A 22098-nucleotide genomic window follows, 5' to 3' on the forward strand; every position below is an offset into this window, starting at 1 on the left:
AGCCTCGCGCTCCGCGCCTTGCGGCCCCACCACGGTCACACGCCCAGCATCCCGCTGCTGTCTCCTCCCTGTGCTTTGTGGAGCCGGCGCAGAGTGACAGGCGGCGGCCCCTCGCCCAAGACCCGCGCGCTTACCTGTGGCTGCCTGGGCCCGACTCAGAGCCCCGGAGCCCCGAGGTGGGAGGGCTGCTTGGGAGGAGTGGGACAAAGTGAAAGTCTCCGGGCTGGGCACAGGGAGAGACTGAGACTGCTGCGAAGATGGAGGGGGCGGTGAGGGGTGCCCGGAGGGAGGCAGAGGAGCTGAGGGTTCTTTATTTGGAGTGGGCTTAATGACGGAGGTGGCGGGGCAGGCCAGCTGGGATTCCGCTCTCAGTGGGCTTCCGTGATAGCAGTGCCTGCCTGGTGCATTCCTGAGATTAAGGAAGGAGGCCTTTTAACCCTCTACGATACCCTTCTGAAGAGGAAGCCCCCTGTTTGGTTGTTTCTCCTTTTGCAGACTCTGCCGGGAAGCCTCGTTCTTGGGTAGAAGGCAGTTGTGCTGCTCTGTGGAAACACGGGCGTGTTTGTGTTTACACCTTGGTGGACGAGACTTGGTGGCGGCAGGGCGGACGGTCTTGGCTCCAGACCCAGGATGCCCTCCTCTCGGGCGCGCTCCCCAGCTCAGGGTTCCGGTGGAGGCCGGTGGGTCCCAGCTGTGCTGCTACAACGCTCCCGCCCGAGTCAGTATTCCCTAGCTAAGACTTTTCTGTGCTGGTTATTCTGCTGATTGCAGATATCTTTGCTTTGCTGACATCCTGTTTTGTTTTGGGGTTTTACATCCCATTTGTTGTTTCTTTTTGTCACAGAAACGCTTCGTTAAGGGACTCAGGCAGTACGGGAAGAACTTCTTCAGAATTAGAAAGGAGCTGCTTCCCAATAAGGAAACAGTGAGTACAATCGGACTTTATGTAACTTGATTTTTTTCCCTCTTTGCTCCTGCTGCTTCTCCACATTTGATCTTATGAAATGGTTTCCTTTAACCCTGCGCTGCGCTCACACACAGTCTGGCCTCTAGAATGGTTTGCCTCACTTCCGTGACTTTTAATTTTGGCTCGTGGTTTTAGATGCTAAAGGGTCATGTTTACCTCCCTGAAGAATGTGTTGTGACTGTAGGAACAGAAAGGTCTTCAGGAGCAGAGCCAGTGAGTTGGTGGGTAAGGGTTGTTGGAGAATTAACATCTAATTTTAAATACAGTGGCTTGAAGATGTCATTTATCACTAGTTTGGCTTTGGTAACAGGCAAAACTCATCAACCAAATTGAATAGAATTAAGAGGCTTATGGCTCGCTATACTTTAAATTCTGTTGGTATCTCCCCCCGTTTAATGCTGCCGTGTGTCAGAGAGTAGTTAGGATCTTTACTATTCAGCCCTAAAAGGTAGCACTTTCCACTGGACTAACAAACCTGGGCTTTTATAAGTTAAGTGGGGCTTTATAAAAAGTCCTTTTATATCACAAAGCTAGGGCTGAGAGCTGACAACTACTGAACCCCTGATAAAATTGTATTAGGAGGGTTTGCTGTGGAAACTTCAGAGTGAAATTATAGGAAGGTAGTGTTGGGAAGGCCTTCAGGCTTACTTACCTTAATTGCCTAACTCCTGATCTTACAGGTGGTACTGAGGACCCTGTGGGGGAGCCTTCCTGCTGGGTAGGCCACACAATAGGGGGTTCCGGGGAGGGGGCAGAAGCAATCACTTAGCCTTAGCATTCAGTAGCCAGAAGTTCTCCCTAGGACCTGAGAGAGGTGGCTTTGATATTTAACCTGCCTCCCCAGTGGGCTGCTTTTTTAGGAAGTGGGAGATGATTGAATATCCATTATAAAGGGGGCGGTCATTGCTGGTTTGCTTTTTTGTTTTCTGTTGGGTGCTGCTTACTGACTTCCTCTTACTTGATTTGCTCTTTTAAAAATGAACTATTTTTCTGGACACTTACTACATATATAATACTACTTTAAGTTAAGGATCGTGGTAACACGTAGTTGGGGAGATTTCTGAGATTTCAAGTACATGGCCCAGTATTAGTTGATGGTTTGTATCGATCAATGATAATTAGGTTAAACTTGTAATATTTATTATGCACCTAAATATGCTGAGATAGGTCATTGAGAATGATAGAAAGTGCTTATAAATATTGAAATGAAATATAGTATGGACCTGATTTATCTAATCAATTTATTTTTTGCCCTTTCCAGAACAGGTTGGAAACAGGTACTCACTGTGGGATGGTGAAATAATACTCTTAAGTTTTCTGGAGATTTCAGTTCTTCACACTTGATGCAGATTTTTTAAAATTAATTAAAGTGCCTTGACCCAGGTGTAGTTTTGGTTTGACCAAGTGAAAAAGAGATAATTGAGTAGGTTTGTCCTAAAGTTGTCACTGGACACACTGAAACCTCAAGTTTTAGCTATCCCCGTGCTCTGCTGCAAGTTGTAAATCATGAAGAACTTGGTGGAAGAAATCTCCTGACAGTCATTTTATCTTAACTGTTGAAAACAAATAAATGTGTAATAGCATAGTTGAGCATTAAATCAAAAGCTACTGTTTATCATTTGGAATCAACAGACGTAGTTTTATCCCCCTAGTGGAAGTAGACCTGGCTAACCTTTACTGTAGGTAAGGCTCTTTTCATCTGTTTTTCAGATTAGAAACTAGAGAGTTGTTTTCATGTAACCTCTTCTTGCCTTCCATCCCACCCGCCTTTTGGAGACAGACACACTATGCAGTTCAGTGGCCTTGAACTAGGTAACCCAGGCTGGTCTTGAACTCACAGTGACCCTCCTACCTCAGCTTCCCAAGTGCTTTAATAACAGGTGTGCACCACCATACCTGGCCTCCTTTTCTTGTCTTGGTGGCCCCTTACAGGTGGTGCCTGTTTCAGGGAACAGCTTTTCTTCCCTGTGCACCACTCAGCTTGTCCTTCCTGAGACCTGCCCCAGTCATTCCTCTGCTGGCAGCCAGGACCATGTCTGTGGCAGGCCTCTACTGGGGCACAGTGCTGGGGTGAACAGGAGAGTGGTTTGCAGCAGTGGTGACTTACGGTGGCTGCCATTTACTAAGCGTGTCCTCTTTTCTTCTGGTGGCATTGGAGGAGTTCCTAAGTCTTGAGTATTTTAATCAGCTGGGAGAGGCTCTCTGGTATTTTCTTTAGTTATCACACAGCCAAGCTAATCATTTACAGCCCACAGGGAGGGGGAGGACAAAGGTTTGTTTTTTTTTTTTTTTTTTTTTTTTTTTCATTTTTGTTGCAGAAGATGAAAGAATTTGCAGTTACCATTGTTCTTTGCTGAAAAATTCCGTGGTAGAAATCATCTTAGGTCATGTTCCTTTGTATAGGAAATTCCCCAATCCAGATTATTTCTACATTGTCTTCTGTTTTCCAGAATTATTAACTTTTTTTTTTTTTTTTTTTTTGCTATTCTCAAGTGACTTGAAACATCAGAAGGGCATCTGCATCCAAGAGAACATGCCTGATTGGGCATCAGGGCGAGGGTCAGCAGACCTGTGTTCTATTCTTGGCCTTTCCAGTAACTATAGTACTTGATGATCTCTTTTAACTGTGACGTCAGCTTTGGGCTGTGTAGTGGCAAGTTCAGGTCAGTCCTCACAAGGACTGGGAATTTCCTTTTGCAGAAGTGTGGGTCCTTTGCAGGAGAATCTCATGGTGCTGATGTGTTCACAAAAAAAGGCTTGCCTGCCTCTAGCTGCTCCTGCACCTAAGCACCAAGTGATGGCTTTCGCCTCCCCTGCCAGTCTCTTGCCATGGGCCTAGGCAATTATTCCACCTCTCTGTCCTTTAGTGTGTGTATAGTGGATGGTAATAAGAGAAGAGTTCCCTGGTTTTCATTTCTGTCTTGCTAAAAGCTCTCCGCATTGAAACGTGGAGGGCTAGAGAGCAGCACCTAGCTTAGGAATGCTCCTCCTCGTCCTTGGAGTGTAGCAAGGAGGCCTCCATTCCTACCAGTTCAGTAGGAGCTGCAGTTAGGTCAGAGGAGGGTTCCTGGTGGCCACGGACATGAACAGCTTTCCTGGCTCTTTTGGGTTTTGGTGTTTATTACATAGGAGCTACATAATGGCTCTTCCCTCAGCACTGCTGCCCACTGAAGTGGGAAGAGCGGCTGTGATTGCGGAAAACCAACTGTTTATAGAGGTTTGGTTAAATGGGTATTCTGTGTTAATCTTGTGGTACCCAAGAGTGTAACTGTGAGTCAGACCTAGTATCACAATTGTGCAGATACCCTGTAATTCGTTGTTCTCATTGTTTCTCCCTTTCTCTAAAGTTGTTTGCCCCTCCTCAGTATGCTTATGAAGTGTACAGTTAGTAGCTGAAATGTGGTAAGAAATCAACACGGCACCCCAGAGCCACACTGGCTATGTATTTCTTCTGTCTGAAGCCGCTGTTGTCCTAGAGTTTTTGGTGTGAGTCCATTTGTAGAAACCAGACGGCCCTATCACTGAGCTACTGAGAAGGTGGAGAACCAGGCCTCTTGAATTTGCTTTGAGCACTGCTGTTTAATTGTTGGGTAGATGAATTACATGGGCTTTGATGTTAGGTAATAGCTGAAAAAACAGGAGGACTAATAGAGTGAGATTTGGCTGAAAGTGGAGAGGACTCAGTGTCATGAATAATATCATGGGTCATCCAAAAGGAATTCTGCCACATCATGAGGTGATTACGCAGACGGTAACGATGCCTTCTCTCAGCCTGAGAGCGTGTTGATGTCGTTTGAACAGAAGTCTTTGTGTCTGGCAGATTGGCTCTTGGATCCTGGTCTTTGCTTACAGCTACTTCTGTGTGCTTTCTCAGTGACCTGGCCTTGCTGTTCCTGTCTCAGGTGCAGTGGAGGTTGGCAAGCCAGAAAGAGGTGTCCCTAGAGTGTCTGGGTGCCTCTGGAAGGAGAGGAAGGTGTGAAGGCTCGCACTTTTCTGGAAAGTGGCTTTAGATTGCTTTGGTTTCCTTCTCCTCTCATTAGTTTTAGTTTTGATTACCTAGCCCAGTAGAGATTAAGCTCCTGTTATTTGTGAGCCCAGTTGGTGGTGCATTAATACTTGCTATGGTAGAAACTCATTTTCACTCAGCATTTTCAGAGCTAGACATTCCATTCAGTGTATTGAAGTTTTGGGTAAATGCTCTGATGGATGGAATATCTATAAAGAGAAGCAGGCTGCCCTTCCTGTCTGTAGGGAGCTGGCACTGGTGCAGGAAGGCGAGCCACATATAGGTCTGCAGGACTTGATAGTATGTGCTGAGGCCCTGTGGGTGGTAGTCTGAGCCCCGCAAAGTGAGCATACAGGTTGGGGCTCTGGAAGGCCAATTGGAGAAGGTGGTATTGAAACTGGGCTTTGAAGGAAGGGCTTATTTTTGACAGGTCCATGGTTGGGAGGGTGGCAGAAAAGCAACTTTCCAGTGTCAGAAGTGCAATATCATTGAGCAAAAGCACAGAGGCAGGAAATATAAAGTGTGCCCCTCAGGGATAAGCAGAAGAGTTGTGTAAGCTGATGGAGGGAGACCTGAGCCAAAACTGTAGCCCAGAGGTAGACCTCAGGTACCCTGAGTTCTCTCTGGGATTGTGTGAGTGAGGCATGGCCTAGTGGAGAAGGCTTTCCAGGAGAGAACTGAGAGCTGGCCTGAGGTGCAGAGCAAGTACAGGACGTGCAGCACAGCTCAGTTTTAGAGGAAGATGGAAAATGGGAGTTTAAAAACTGATGTGAGAATGAAAGCTGCCATTTGTCTTGATTTTTCTCTGTTGAAAAGGTATCCCTGACTCTTTGACTGGGACCAAGAGCCCAGGGAAGGGACAACTGGTTTTGATGTTTTTAACTTACGGTGGTGGAATGAAAAGTTTTGGAGATCTAAACTTTTACTTTGAAAGTTAACAAGAAAACGAGCTACCTTTGTCAGCCATAGCTCTGGGAATTAATTCTATTAAATATATACATAAGTACTAGCTATTGTTCTTTTCTTCAAGCAAAATGTCATTTGCATGGAACAAATCCTCTTAGCAAAGAATACATACTATTGAGAAAGGGCTTTAAGACCAAGCAATCAAGATTTCCGTTACTATTAAAAGGTTAAAAATGACTCTAGCATTCATTATGAGCTTTCGGCATGAAGTTCTATTTAATTTCAGATTATGACTTAGATAAACAGTTTTCTAGCCTCATTAATGCTTAATCAAACGTTGCATAACAGGTTGGGGATTTAGCTCAGCGGCAAAGCGCCTGCCTGGCAAGCGCAAGGTCGTGAGTTTGGTTCCCGGTACCAGAGAAAAACCAAAAATAAATAAATAAAGAAAGCCTGAAGTCTACTATTAAAAAAAAAAAAAAAAAAAAAAAAAAACGTTGCATAACAAAGTATGGACCTCCTCACTAGCTTCATACTACTGAGAACAGGCAAATATGTTACAGCCACATGGCAGTTCTTGAGTAGCTCTGTGGTTTTAAACCTTTCACCTCTAGAGCAAATGCTGACTACCCTAGCTCTAGTAAGTAGGTCGTTAGGCCAGCATTCACATCACCCAGGAGCCTGAGAAAGCTGCAGATTCTCTGGGCCTCTAGTTTGTGCCTTTGACTGTGGCTCTGCATTCTATTAAACTCCCTAGGTGAGGGCTGGGGATATATATAGCTCAGCAGCACAGCGCCTGCCTGGCAAGCCCAAGGTCCTGAGTTAAATTCCCAGTTCTAAAACCAAACCAAACCAAACCAGAGACCACTTACTACTGTTGCAGCACAAAAGCAACCACAGACTATGATACGTAAACAAATGAGCAAGACTGTGCTCCAATAAACTCCCCCAGGTGAATCACTTACAATTTAGGAAGGATCATTTTATAGTAATGCAGTCTTCAGAATCCTGGCTTATATGTACATTCATTCTTAAAAGTACTTGGGCTTACTTTCATTCTCAATAATAGATTTTTAAAAATTTTTTTGAGACAGGGTCTTGCTGTGCTGTTCAGGCAGGCCTTGAACTCACTGCAGCACAGGTTGGCCTTGAGTTTTCAGTTTTTCCTGCCTCAGCCTCTCCAGTGCAGAATTACAAGCATGCTTTGGTACCTCCAGCTTAATGGAAGTCTGTAACACAGCTTCTTTTCCCACCTCCCATTCCATTTTTTCCTAGAAACACAGTTGTAATGCAAGTCTTGTTTCATATAAGGATTCTTGCCCTTTTCGGTATCTTGTAGTGTATGAATCAGGCTCTCCTAGCCCCTGTTTTAGATTTTGACAGATCTTTTTATTTAAAAGGATATATTCTCTTATTAATCTGAGGCTTGCATATTCTTTAGTACTACAGTATTTTCAGGTGTTGCTTTCTTTTACTGGTACCTCTTATATATTAAAACAAAACATTAGTGCTTTGAGGGCTTGGCAAGATGGGTAAAGAGAGAAACATTTATGTACCATACTGTTTCTTTTATATAACATATCCTGCATAGATACAAATAATCAGAACTTTCCATTCAAGACAGAATGAGTGCCAATAGAAACAGGCACTGCATTTTGGCAGCAAGTGCTATGATCCTATAGCAATTCCATTGCTGAGGGTTTGTTCCCATTAAAATGGAGCAGAAGCTTGAATCTATTAATTCTGATAGTCTAAACTGAATGGATATTTTGACTGGGCAGTAATCCAGTTTTAACTAAGGTAATCAAAGGGAGGTTGGCTGATTCCCTTGTGTAAGTGAAGCAGTTAAGTAATTTGCATGTAAGAAACTTGCTGTGCAGAGGCTGGAAGGAAAAGGAAGTATTAAAAAATTATGTGACTTTCAAGCCAAAGGCCTTGGGTATTTGCTTTTTTCAGTGTCAGGGTCTTGAGTTTGTCCTTGGTTGCATCTGACGTGAGAACTAGTGGAAACGGCATGGTAGTGCTTTAACTGCATGAAGTGTGTTACTTGGAGAAACTGCACTCGTGGAGACGGCCTTGGACTTTCGAGTGCTGTTGAACAAAACACTGCCCACAAGGACCAGCTGGCATACGATGTGGGCATTTCCTATGATTTACCTAGATCTTGGGTACCTTGGATGACTTTTAGGTGGAGATATTTGTGACTTAAACTGACATAGCCTCAACCATTTTATTAGTTAGCAAAACAGCTTTGTAAGATTTACAAATTTAGATAACTGTGATTTTTAGTTAACGGGTTTATCTACTTGAACCTTATGCCATATTAAAAACGTCATAGTTTTTTTTTCTTTTTAGCTTCATAGTATCTGTGAGCCCATCCTAACTTTGAAAACTTAGTTTGCTAATGTTCATAAAGTATGTCTAGTCTGTCAGAAAGCTAACATTAAAATGTTTTAAAATGTAACTGAAATTACAGTTCTTGAATAATTGGCTTATAGGTAAACATTAGATTGTTTGAAGAAGTAGAGTAAAACATTAACTTAAGTCTTATTCACAGCTTTTCACCAGTGAAAAAGACAGCCCTTGACCCCCAAATAAAATTGGTATTTATTGTATATAATTTGAAAACTGTCACTTGTGTTGTGGGTGCCAAGTTTTCTGAGATGCTCAGGTTTTCTTATCTTTTTGCAGAGCCAGGGTTAGATGCATGACCTTGTGCTTGCTGGACAGGGCTCGAGCACTGAGCCGTGCCGTAGCCCTGAGCTGTTTCACTTTTCAATTAAGTTTCACTTTTAGGGCCTTTGTTTTACTTTGTTTCTTCTTTCCTACTTTGGAAGTAAGTCTTTGTTCTATTCAAGTATCTTGAGTCTGCCTTCTGAATCCTCTCATGCTCCCTGGGATTTGACCATCACAGTTGGCAGAGTTGAGAGTTGGGCGGAAGCTCTTAGTAGTGCCAAGCCTGTGTTTGGGGGATGAGGGGAGTGAGAGTGCAGTCTGGTGAAGGTTTGCGTGGAGGCTCTTTTTCTGGAGGCACCCAGGTTACCTCGTTCATAGAAGTCTTGCTGGGGCTGCACAGCTAGGAAAGCTCTGTGCCCTGTAACCTCTGTTGCTGTTACACAAGGGCCCAGCTTGTCTTTTCTAGCAGGATTGTATTTTATTGACTTTAAATAATCTATATCTTATTTTAGTTTCGGACGCTGGGCTGTGCTGCTTCCTTCCGTGCATTTCTGTTCTACACATGTGTGCGTTCGTTGATATGTGCACTTATATAGAATGTAAGACCTGACTTCTTTATGTCACCTTGAGCATACTGTAATAACCTCTTTTGTTAAAAATGAAATATATGCCAAACGTGGTGGCATATGCCTATAATTCCAGTACTTGGGAGTCTGAGGCAGGAGGATTAAAAGTTCGAGCCCAGCCAGAGTACTTTAGTAACTAAAAAGAACTTGACTCAAAAAAAGTTTTTAAAGAATACATGTTCACATGTGTGAATAATAGAAGTACATTGTAGCCAGATGTGGTGATGTAGTTCCAGCTCAGCCTAGGCAACTTAGTGATTTAGTGAAACCTGTCTCAAAATAAAAAGGGCTTTGGTTCCCTGAGAATGTAGTTCTGTGCAAAGATCTGGTGTTTAATCTCTAGTTCCAGCCCCCAAAAAGCCATTGTAATCATATCATAGAGATGCAATTATCAGCCCTAAAACATGAATATTACTTAGTGTTGTAACTGTTTTCCTCATCTTCTGCTCTTTCTGTTGATTTGCATGGACATGATCATGTTGCTGGATTTTTTTTACCATGTTGCTGGTTTTAAGACCAGCTAAATACCTTGATGTCCCAGGCCTTTACCTTTGTGTAATGGGCAGAAAGTCCTGGTTAACTCATGTCCAAAGATAGGCTATGATTTGGGGTTCACTGTGCCACAGTGGGTCTTCCTGTTCTGCTTCTTGTAGGCAGTAAATCAGCTCCACTCTTTTTCAGCAGTTCTGTGTTCTAGCTTATCTATAAGGTTGAAACCCATTGTTTATTTTTCTCAGCAGGTTTATGGAGCCAATCAAGAGTAAAATACTGTGTTTAGTAGTAGAGTAAGCCATTCACCAATTGCAGCTTGGCTTTAAATCACTAAAGAGTGGGAGTGTATGTGTGCGTGTGCATGTGTGTGTGCACGCGCGCACCCTTGTATTGTGTAAAAGCCAAGGAGATGGAGGAGGCGCAGAGTTGCCAGACCTCGGCCACTTTGCAAACTGTTTGTGACTGCTTGTGGATGTTTTTTCTTTCAGTCCTATAGTGAGTCACTACCATATGCCATTTTATTATCGTCAAAACAGTTTCTGGGACGTTTCCCTTGTGTCTTAGCTGTAAGTGTACCACCACTGAGGGTGTTCTGAACAATATTAAAATAAAGATTTCTTCAGTGATGCTTTTTTTTTTTTTTTTTGCTTTGGTACGAGGAATCGAACTCAGGACCTTGTGCTTGTTAGGCAGGCGCTTGTGCAACTAAGCTACATCCCCTGCCTCAGCGATGATTTGGTTATATACTTTCAGCTGCTGCCATTGTCTCTTTGTTCCTCTGTGCAAGAGTTAGATTTTTTTTTTTTTTTAAGTTTGGCAAGGAATGATGTCTTTTTCTTTTTTTAAATGGTGTCTTTCATGTGTTTATTTTGGAGGGCCGAAACAGCATATGTGGAATGCCATTGGGATGTGGTGATTACGATACAGAGACAGGTCTCCCAAGGTCATAATTTGGTTCTCCTCACAAGTGCCATGTTAGGTATCTGCTAAGGAGGTACATGGAGTCCTGAAAGATGTTCTGGGCTTAAGTTTATCAAGGGAGTTGTTTCAGTTTTAGAGAATCTGGAATCTGGGAAAATAGGAATAAATTCTAAAGGGCAGGACCTAAGGACCTGTGTGCATGGCTAGTGCCACAAAGCAAAGCAGAGAGCCTATAACGTAAATATTTGGGAATATGTGGGGTTAAAAGAAGAAAAAACCCTTTAATAAGTTTCTACTCCCAGACTTTTATTTTCCCCTCACCCCATCCCCAGACTTTCAAATCCATTTTAACTTGATGCCATAAAACAACAAATACTTCATTCTGTCTCACAGTTTTTTAGATCAGAAATTTAGGCAGGACTCAGCTGGCCATTTGTCTCCATGTTGGCGTGCTGGACAGCCTCCTCCATTGCTTCTGCCCCTCCCAGAGCATGACTCGGGCTCTGGGCCTTGATGGTTATGGCTAGGTACTTCCACTTGCTGTGTCCTCAGGACTAAACTTGCTGATCAAAACTTGAAGCTTACTTCTGCGACCATGAAAACCTATAAGCTGACTCAGGGGAGGTCTGTCTGCCTCTCCGCCCCATACTGTGTCCCCCAGTTGATGAGGAGAAAGATATGTTTAAAAGCTGTATGTTTGTATTAAGATGTTGAGAAAGTTTACAGATAGCCTGTTTATGAGGTGTCTTTGTCTTAGACTCACACTAAAGGGTAATATCTTCTTTTATACAATAATATGTTCTAATTACCATTTCCAGATGTTTAGTGTTTTACCAGCCATGTCTGTAAACACTCATAATTGTTATTAAAATTCTTCTAGGACAGGGTAGGGGTAGCTAACTGGTACAATGCCTGCCTAGAAGGCGCAAGGCCTTGGGCTCAATCCCTAACACCACACACAAGTTTTTTTTTCTAGAATTCAAGTGGGTTTGAGATGTTTAACTGGATAGTGTGACTGTAAAAAGTTTATAGTTTCTTCTCAATGCCAGTAAGTCATCAAGCACTTACAGGGCATACTGAGCATGGTGAGAACAGAGTTTGACTCCCTGAGCAGCTCTCCTACTATTTCATTGCCATAGTGGAAGCTGCAGTGGAGGCGGGGCTAAACTGTTTGGTGTGGGTGTTAGGTTGTGGTGGGAGTGCGAGGAACTGAGGCTGAGGATCGGGGAGGCTCAGGGCATCGTGTGGGTTCTGGAAGGTGTGCTCTCTGGGCAGGAAGCTTCCTGAAGGGTGTGTTGAAATATTAAAGCTTATTTGAAATGCCTTGCCAGGGAAAATCCTTAAAGTTCCTGTGGTCTGTTGAGGTGTGCCTGGTGCCTGACTCCTGCGACAGTTCTGCCAGCCTCTGATCAGTGTGGACAGTTCATCCACCATCATGTAGTACAGAGAGTGGGGCACCCTAGCGCTGTTGGGGCCAGGCCATCTCTGCCACCTTGTCCTTTCTGGGGTAACCAGATTTTATAGAGGCCAGCTGATAACAATCCAAGATGCTCCCCAGGAGCCATGTTCCTCTCCCCATCTCGGCTCCGGCAGTGTCTTAACGGCTAGCGCCTAAGACAGAACCCGTTGAGCAGACTGTGCTTTCATCTCTTTGCTGCTTTTGTTTCAAATCAGCTGTTGAAAGCAAAGCTTGAATGTCAGAATTTTCCTTCCTACCCCTTCATAAATAAAATCTCCGTAAATGGGCTATTCACAAACCAGTCTAGGAGACCTGATGTGGTTTTGTTTTGGTTTTGTTTTGTTTTTGTGGGTTTTTTTGAGACAGGGTGTAGCTGTATAGCCCATGCTGGCCTCAAACTTAAGGCAGTCCTCCTGCCTCAGCCTCCCAAGTGCTGAGATTACAGGTGTGTGCCAGCATGCCTGGCTGTTGAGCATTTTAAGGTGAAATCATGGCTCTGGTGCTTGCTGTCAGATTGGCCAGATTGGATTTTTAGCCTATTGCTCAGACTTTTCCCTGCCCAGACCCCTTGTACCCCAGACAGCACTGTTCACAGTCTCAGTGTCCCTAGGGAGGCAGAGTAGGTGCAGTCTTCTCCCCACCTCTTCACCTGCTTGCCAGAAGGAGCCACTCAGTCTCAGTCAGCAGCCTCATGGGTCTCTTGGTGGACCACTGCTAGAGCGCAAGGAGGCCGACTCTGGAGTGCATAATGCTAGCAGGTGGGAGTTACAAGATCTTCCTGTGTCACTTGGAGGCCCTGTATCACTGACCTGGAAGGGCATGGGCAGGGACCACTCCCCAGGTCACTGTATCTTGGTTTCTTCACCAACACATGGGCACAGTGCTAGCATCTCCACGGGCCAGCCGGGAGGCCTGGTGTAATGAAGCCTGTAAAGTGTACTCAACTGTAAGGATGAAAAGAGCTATAAATATGAGGTCAAAGCAGTATTAAAAAAAAAAAAAAACAAAGCTGCAACCACTTGTTTCTTTTGAAATGGAGAACCACAAGAAGATCAAAGGAGTGCCACTGTTGACTGCTGCTGTGGAGGTCTCCTCCCTCCACTGATACAAACCTCAGAGAGACGTCTACCGGGATTTTCACTTAGACAAGTTACACAAGGGTTTCTTGGAACACCTTGAATAGCAGTGGCTCCCATATAGCTTGACAGTGCATCCAAAGGAAAACGCAGCCTTGGGAGAAGAAATACAAATGCCCTGGGCAAATGTTGCTTTCCTTTTCTTCCCTCTGCCAGTGACTCTACTGGGCTACAGCAGCTTGCACAACAGAATGCCTACCCTTGGCTCCGTCAACCTTCTTAGCCGTGAAAAACGAAGGCGGAGGGAAGTGGAGGGAAGTGGAGGGGGGGGCAAAATAAGCTTACGGGAAACAAACCTAATCAAAGCTGAGCAGTAACAAAGGGCACCAGAAACATTTTTACTGTATCACATCCCACAGGCTGGCCAAGAGCCCAGAATTTTCATTACAACTTTTCAAAGAGAGGGAGAGAAAGAGGAAAAAATATTTTACAAAAGCATTACCAAGGCCCCAACCCAGGATGCCCTGCTTTACAACCAAATTTTGTGAGGTCAGTTTTTCAGGGAGTCAAAAACCCAGCATGTGGAAACCAGCAGGCCTTTTATATAGTGGGAGGGGTTCTTAAAATGGCTACTGTTTTGCACTGACATCCCCGGGCTTCACAGATCATTAAAGGTTTCTGAACTGCAGAGAAAGGAGGGCAGAGTTGAGGAAATAAATCAAAAGTTCCTCAGGGATGCACAAATGCCTGCTTGGAATAGGCTTTCAGCACAAGTATACTCTACGTTAAACGTCTCCACATTAAACAACAGGAGGACTTCTCAAAACAAAAGCAGAGAAAAGATTCATTTTGTTGTAAGTAATAGACTTTCTTTTTGGTTAAAAGATTGTGTGTGCCATAGAAAATGACTTCTGCTGTGAGTACTAGGGGAGGGTTAGGCATGTGAACAAAAGTCCATAAAATGCTGTCTGGGGATGCCCTGAACAAATAAAAATATGTTGTAATGTTTTAGGGATAAGCTATAAGCTAGGAACACTATGACAAATTTGTTTCTTACCATCTTCAACTAAGAAATGAAATCGTTTCCTCATAGAAAGAACTCTGCTTTTTCTTATGCGAAGCCCATAGGTGAAGATCCAGGGAGAACAGGTCGTGCCGTCTTGAAGGCAGGGCCTCACATGTGAGACAGCTCCTGCTACCTCAAAACCAGCAGAGTGGGGCACCGAGTTCCAATACAGCAAACGGGGCATACCTAGGATTTTGGAGGACTGCTTGCCTCTTAAGTTTCATTTCTTCATTTAGGAGAGAGAGACCTGTTGAGGTGTTGTTTAAGGCCTGTTGAGTATAGTTTTAGTCAAGGCCTTGATATGCTGCTTGACATCCTCTAATCTTAGAGAAGGAATAAAAATAGAAGCCAAATGATCATACCAGTGAAACACTTGGAGACCATCGATGTCGTAGATTGGGCAAGTTTATAGGTTTGTTGGTACTTTTGACAGTGTTGCCTTGTAACAATGCAAATCCCAGCGTGCATCTCCCTATCCATCCAGTGGGTAGCCAGGGCCACGTATTGGTTCCACAGGGCCAACGAGTATCATTAGGGGCTCCCCATCTAATTCCAGGGCGAATAAACCAATCTCTTGCAAACCAGTCTTCAACCTGTGAAGTTATGGGGTAGGTACACTGCTTGGGGTGTCCATCCTAAGTATTTACTAGAGTTAGGCCAATGAAAATAGGAGTGATTTCTCTGTTCCCAACATAAGGGGGCCTTTCTACTAAGGTGTTCTATAGTGAGTGTTAACCATATATAATCACCATCAGTATAAATATTGACTTTCTGTCCTTCACTGACTTACAAAGTCTTTGTCAGCGATGAGTTCTGCTCGTTGGGCACTAGTCCCAGGAGCACATGAGGAACTTTCAAGTTTCTCGTGTAGAGTCACTACTGCATACCCTGCCTTTCTTGTCTCATTTTCCTGGAAGGAGCTGCCATCACAGAAGAGGTCAAATCGGGGCCTATGAGGGGAGTTTCTAACAGGCCTTCTCTGGCCGCATTCCTGTGGAGAATTACTTATTTGCAGTCATGTCTTTGAGCCTCAATTTCCTTTTTCTCTGGGAGAAAGGTGGCAGGGTTTAAGGAAGAACATGTCTTTATTTGAATGGCGGTCCTTCTAGAAGTAGCACTTGGTATTTAAGAGGTCGGTTATCTGATAGCCATAAGCTTCCTTAGGAGGAAAGAAGTCCTGCCACGTTGTGAGGTGTATATACAGTGAGATCTTTCCCACCCAACTCAGCTTGGGTGCCTCTGGTACCAGGAGAGCTATGGTAGCCACAGCTCTAAGCTGTCCATCCTTTTGTTACAATGTCTAGTTCATGACTAGATACCCTAGCTGTTGAGCAGGTCCTCCATCCTGTGTAAGCATTCCCAAAGCCACGCCTCGCCTTTCATCAGCACACAGATTGGAACGGTGTTCTGTTGGTAGAATTGGTGCTGGGGCATTTAGAAGTGCTTGTTTAAACTTCTGGAATGCAGTTTGGGAATCAAGTTCCAAGGTTAAAATCCGGGTATCTGCCTTTTGGGCCTCCTTTATAAGCTGAGAGAGGGCCCATGTGATCTTACCATACCCAGCTACCCAAAGGTGACAAAATCCTGTAATTCATAGAAATCCCCTTAGCTATTTTAGGGTCTTGGGCTGCAGGAAGAAAAGTACTGGTTTAATTCTCTCTTCCCCCAACCTTCGGGTTCTGTTAGATATGAATAGGTTCAAGTATTTTACCTCAAGGCTACGAAGTTGTGCCATAGGCCTAGAGACCTTATAACCTCTGACTGATAGAAAATTCAGCAGAACATGGGTCCCCTAGCCGAAGAGCTCTTCCGAGGGACCACATAATAGTATATCATCTATATATTGCAGTACTGTGACTTGGGAAAATTCAAAACACTTCAAATGGTGGGAAAGCACTTGGCAAAAAAAGGTGAAGACTATCTCTGAAGCCTTAAGGAAACAGTCCAAGTCAGTTGAGAGGCCTGGTCATGAGGATTTTCAAAGGTGAAAGAACCTGGGAATCTATATGTAAAGTAATTCAAAAGAAGGCATCTAACACTGAAAACTAACTGGGAACTTCTGGGATCCAGAAAGAAGAGTGTATGAGTTACATACCCGAGTGAATGGGCACTACTGTCTCATTTACCAATCTAAGGTCTTACACCAACCTCCACACCCCACTGGGTTTTTGAACTCCCAAGATTTGAGTGTTGCAAGGGCTGTTAAAAATGTTTGACTAGGGCCAGGGATGTAGCTCAGCGGCATAAGTGCTTGCCTGGCAAGCCTGAGGTCATGAGTTCAGTTCCCGGTACCAAAAAAAAAAAAGAAAAGAAAAGAAAAGTTTGACTAAACCTTGTGCCCTTAAGTTGTCAATTATAGGCAATAGTCCTCTTTCAACTTTAGGCCTTAGAAGTTATTGTCTCTGGTAATGAAAAACAGTAGGAACTGTAAGATGTATTTGTACCAGGCAGCTCTTGCTGCTCTTCCTATTCTACCATTGGTTGCCCATAGTTCAGGGTTTATTTCTGTCTCCACGAGAGGAAGGCAGCATATCTGACCTGGGTGCATGTATATTACAGTATTCAAGCAAGCTATCCCTCTCCAGAAGGGAAACTGGACTTTCAGGCATAATGAGAAAGGTATGTATAAAAAAAAAACTGTCGCAAGTTATAGCCGAAGGGTTGTGAGAAATAGCCAGTTACCTGGTTGTCTCCAGTGACTCCTTTCACGGTGAGGGCTGGAAGGAAGGCCAGGATTGAAAACAAGGACTACATGACATCACCAGTGTCCAGCAAGAGGCTGGTTTCTCTTCACTTTATAATCATGATTACCCGGGTCTCTTTTGTAGAAATGACAGTCCGGCTGGAGGAGGAAAGCAGAGAGGACCCTAGGGCCCTTTAGTCTTGCTGGACCTGTTGGTAAGATGGATCTGGCCCCTGGAGCCTCCGCCACATGGGCAGTCCAACTTCCAACTTTGCAGTCAGGGCATGGCTCAGGGGGTCTCTGTCCTGGCAGTTATTATCACAGTCCCTCCTAAGGTAGTCTCTTTCTACAATGGTAGGAGGTGAGTGTAGTCATTGAGCTCCTCTTAGAGCCCCAAGAATCAGAATTAGGGTCTGTTTCTTTTAAGACCACATGTAAGGCAGCCATTTTTCTTGTTTTTTTGTGTTCTCCCCTTAGCTTCCTCCTAGTCTCAATTATAAAATACTGAGGAGACAATTATCACTAAAGTGTCAAGTGAGCTATCTGGAGTCATCTTTTGTAGCTTTTTCATAATATCTGAGGCTGACTGGGTAATAAACTTGTCTTTAAGAATAATCTGTCTTTCTATCAAATCAGGAGCCAGTGCCTCTTGTAAACAATCTAAAAAGACAGAGAGGTTCTCATCTTTTTCCTGATGAATAGTTGACAGTTTCAGATAATTGAAGGGCTTAGTTTTTTTCTTTTTTAGACCTTCAAGAACACATATCTGAAGATGTCTCCTATTCCAGTCTGTTTAGTAGGCCAGCAGGGATCTTGTGTGGGAACTGCTGGGGCTCCAGTAGGAACTGGCTGTTCCCCTGGCTGCCTGTCTTCTGGCCTTCTAAAATTAACAGTGTGATGTTCATCTGCAAATGTAATAGCAGCTTGTAATGCTGCTTTCTCTTATTAGAAGTCACTGTTTGAAGGGTAACATTATTACATCCTTCTAGTCTAGTTCATAGGTCTGAGTAAGTCCTCTGAAGACCTCAGTGTACTTTTCAGAGTCATCTGAAAACGTTCTCAGATCTTGTGTGATCTGTTTGAGGTCACTGAGAGCAAGTGAGAGGAACCTTGGGCTCAGTAATAGTAGATGTATCTGATTAGGCCTGAGGGGGCAGAGGTGTCTGGTTTTCCTATGGTGTATTTACGTTTTGAACACAAATAAGGATTATCTCTTAAGGTAAAAAAGTCTGAACATAAGATAATTCTGATCGTTTTCCCTTTCTTTTACAGTACAGTTATAGTTGTGAAATAGTATTACAATCAGTGCTTCCCTATGTGTTCCATTTTGCCTCTAGTGGGTAGGTAGGTTCTTCAAAGAGAATGGTGGGGAGGTGCAAATTGGAAGTAGCTGGAGCACTTCCCAGCCTGTAAAAGAGATGTCCTCTTCTTCTAGAGATAAATAGCATCAAGTACTGCCTCTGAAAAATCCTGCCCTGCACCCTAGGGCAAAGAAGTCTCTAAGACATTTGTACTGTCTACCTAATGACCTAGGCAATCTTTGCCTAGCAGCAAGACAAAGGCTAAGTTTTACTCAAAATTCCATTCTAAAATTTCTGTGTCTGTCTGCAACACACTTATGAAACTCACAGGCTAAAACCTGTACCTGTTGTTCAGCAACCACAGTTTACACATTAGCAGAAGTGTTTGCCTCTGCTACACACTCAAATGATGAGAATTAGACTCTGGGGAGGGCTGGAGAGAATGAATGAATATGAGAGCCAGTAGGTTGAAGATTCTGCCTTACACTAAATGTGTTTTGGTCCCTAAATTATCGTGCTTGGACAAAATAGCTTGTTTCGGTCTCACCCAGAAGTTGGTTCTTCCCACAGGGTCTCAGGTTCGATTTCCTGCACCTGGGAGACTGCCTAGCACATGTAAGTAGGGACATAGCTTTCATGAGTGTTTTTCTGGATGGGCAAAATTTTGAAGTCTCATCTGACCCAGAGTCAGGATGTGTGTCTCTCATCTAAGCTTACTTCCCTGTCTTCAGGGTCATTTTCTATGGGCTCAAGTTAAAGTATCTTAGTTGCTGGATAGGAGGAAAAGATTGGGACAATTCAGAATTCCTCCCTCTCTAATCACATCCCTCCAAAGAAAAGGAAAGTACAACATGACAGGAAAAGATCAGAAATAAGATCAGAAAAAGGAAGTATTTTCTTCTCACATTCACAGTGAGTTAGTGAGACAGCTTTCCCATGAGTCGTCACCCTCAGCTTGGAAAAGCGCAAGTGGGGAGTCTCAAGAGCTAAGATCATCTCATCAGCAAAAGGTCAGACCAGAAGGGAGACTGAGGCAGAACAGTTTGATATTCCCTCTCGAGCGTAGAGGGGCAATCCAGATAGACTGTCCCAGTGAAACCTGTCCCTCAAGTCTTAAGAACGACTGGCAGTTGGGATCCCATGATTTATTAATGGGCATGTATATTTCCTAAATATGAACTAGATTTCATAAAAAGACCCGTTTTACAGCATTTCGTGTCAGTGTCCACAGGGGGCACTCTGACATTACTTTTCCCTAGTTCTATTGTCTAACAAGTTAAACCGGTGAAGCAAAGAACACCAATAAATTCAGCAACTGGTAAATCCAAATACAGCATATATAGGGCCGGGCATATAGCTTAATGGCATAAGTGCCTGCCTGGCAAGTGCAAGGTCCTGAGTTTGATTCCCTGTACCAAAATAAATGAAATGAAATGAAATAAAAAAACAAATACAGCATATACAAAACAGGAATACAAGGCCTTGCCTGCAAAAGTAAAATGTCCTATCAAAGAAACATAACAGTCTTCTCATGTTCTCAACTTAAATGTATCATTTCAACAAAAAAACTGTAAAAGAGACAATGCATAAGAATTCAAGGCATGAGCAATTGACAAACAAGGATGATAACTTCGATGTTGTAAAGGAGTTCCAGAGTCCATGAAACAAAAGCAAATTCTTAACCTCCTTCCAGTTATGTCACTGGAACCTCTGATTTCCAAGTAATACAGGGAGAGATCGTACTTCTCAACTTGCTAGATGTCCAGTACACCGAGTTTGTGTTCCCAGAAGTCAAAGAATGAATTCTAAAGAACTGTGATTAAGAGTAGGAATTTATTGAGGAAAAGGAATGGGAAATAGGAATAGTTCCTGAGAGAGAAGAGGGGTCCCAAATGGGTTGCCAGTAAGCCCACTTCTCAAAGGAAGTTTTATAGACTAAAATCACGAGGTGGCTAAAATCACGAGGTAGGTATAATATGGGACAAAATTATGATCAACCAGTAAGATTACAAGTATAGTTACTCAGGTAACATTGATCCACTGAGGAAGCAAGTCATGTAGCAGGTGTGCATGATGACATCATTAACCTTAATCAATAATCTCTAGTCTTCTCTTTAGTCTTAATCTTAATGGATGGGAGAAGATGGCCTATCCCTTTTTTGATAATGATTTACTTATATGGGAACATCTCAAAGGGGTGGTACCAATAATCTCAAACTTCCCACTTACCCGTTTAGGGAAGTGTGTAAATCTGACCATGGTGACTTTAGTCTTCAGATGAGCCTCCAGCCAGGTTTTGATGTGTTCAGGGCCTGGCCCTATCTGACTGCCTGTAATACTTCTACCTAACCTAGCTGTCTGTAATAAAGGCGGGGAGTGGGCCTCAGAGTGGCCTCTCCACAGAACCTCTGCGGAGAATCCTGGAGTTTAAGGCCGTGTTTGCTTTTCATGGAAGGAAAGTGAGATTCTGTTCTAGAAATTCTTCTTTTACAATGGATGCTTTGGCTAGAACATGGATAATCCAATGTCCTTGGGCTGTGGATGTGCTGACACTGGTGAGCCACCACAGGGCACTGTGATGGCATCTCCTCTTGACCAATGGCCTGGAGTCCCTCAGCCTCATTCTCTTGGGAAAAGGACGGGCCTGCTTTCCTTCATTGTTAGGTCTGGGGAGCCTGTCACAGTTTGGTCACACAGAGAGGTAGAATTCTGTAAGGATCAGCATAGCTTCATCATTTTTGGATTCTGTGCTAAAAATACGCGAGTATGAAACAGAAACTGGCCACTAGAAGCACCCGTGCCACTGTGGCTTCCTAATGGGAACTCTGCACACAGCACTTTCATTAACTTCCCATTGACCTGTGATGCTGCTGCTTATTCTGATGAGGTTGTTGTTTTGAGGCATGGGGTGGGTTTTTTTGGTTTTTGGTTTTTGTTTTGTCTTTTAGAGACAGGGTCTCACTGTGCAGGTCAGGCTGGCCTTGAACTCACTATGTAGACCAGGCTGCCCTCGAACTCGCAGTGGTCCTCCTGCCTCAGCCTCCCAAGTGCTGGGATTACAGGTGTGCAGCACCACTCCCAGCTGAGGCATGAGTTTGAGGGGTGGGGCTCAGGGGTTTGTTTGTTCTTGATTTCTTAAAAAGATGATGAGGGTTCTTTTCACCTCTTCTCCCACAAACTTACATGAATCCTGACTTTTGCCTGAGCTGAAAATTTGGTCTAAAATAATATGTAAGCAAATACCTCTTAGTTTTTAAGAGTCTATTTGGATTAAGCGAAATAGAGTTGTCGTACTATTCTGATTATTCCCAGCTATTCTCTGTAACATAGGCACATGAGCATCTTTGTAACACTGTAATTTCAAATCATTGGCTCTTGTATGCACAGTTCGATTTGTAAAGTCATGTAGTTCAAAATAATTTTAGTTAAAATTTGTAAGAGTAATATAAAGAATTCCAGTATGTCCTTTACCTAATTTTCCCCAATATAAACATTATATCACATTAACTTGCCTTTTTTCTTGTAGGGTTCTCCCTGATAATTTGAGATTTATTGCACAGTTAGCCCTAAAAATACCTTAACATGCAGTCTTTGTGTTTCTTTTTGCGAACTGTACTCCTAGCCCTTCTACAATGTGAATCTGGTTGATGAACTCACTCAGAAGCCCACTACTACATTAAAAGTCTCAATATACTTAAGTTTAACTTGTAGTATTTCCCATTTGAAAGCATAGGAAATGGACAGTAGAAAATGAAGGTCTCTAGTAATTCCATGTCCAGAGTTGGCCACTACGGTAGTTAACATTTCGTCCCTTCTCTTCACATTGTTTCTGAGCACATCTCTGCACATATTTTAAACAGGAACAGCCTCATTGTGTTCTATAAGCTTTTTACCTTGACTGCATGTAATCTATTTTTGT

At 43.5% G+C, this 22098-nt stretch overlaps 1 protein-coding gene across 1 annotated transcript in view; it reads left to right on the forward strand.

The window, feature by feature from the left end:
- Nucleotides 1–22098, forward strand: part of Rere (arginine-glutamic acid dipeptide (RE) repeats) — a gene marked incomplete in the record, with an annotated part of 392228 nt that overhangs the window by 325216 nt on the left and 44914 nt on the right. Inside the window, 1 exon segment of the mRNA XM_013504212.1 lies at nucleotides 845–925. Within this exon segment, the coding sequence (XP_013359666.1) occupies nucleotides 845–925 (81 nt within the window).

This window comes from Chinchilla lanigera, unplaced genomic scaffold (assembly GCF_000276665.1).
Source record: "Chinchilla lanigera isolate Chin_1 unplaced genomic scaffold, ChiLan1.0 scaffold00085, whole genome shotgun sequence".
Lineage (NCBI taxonomy): Eukaryota > Metazoa > Chordata > Mammalia > Rodentia > Chinchillidae > Chinchilla > Chinchilla lanigera.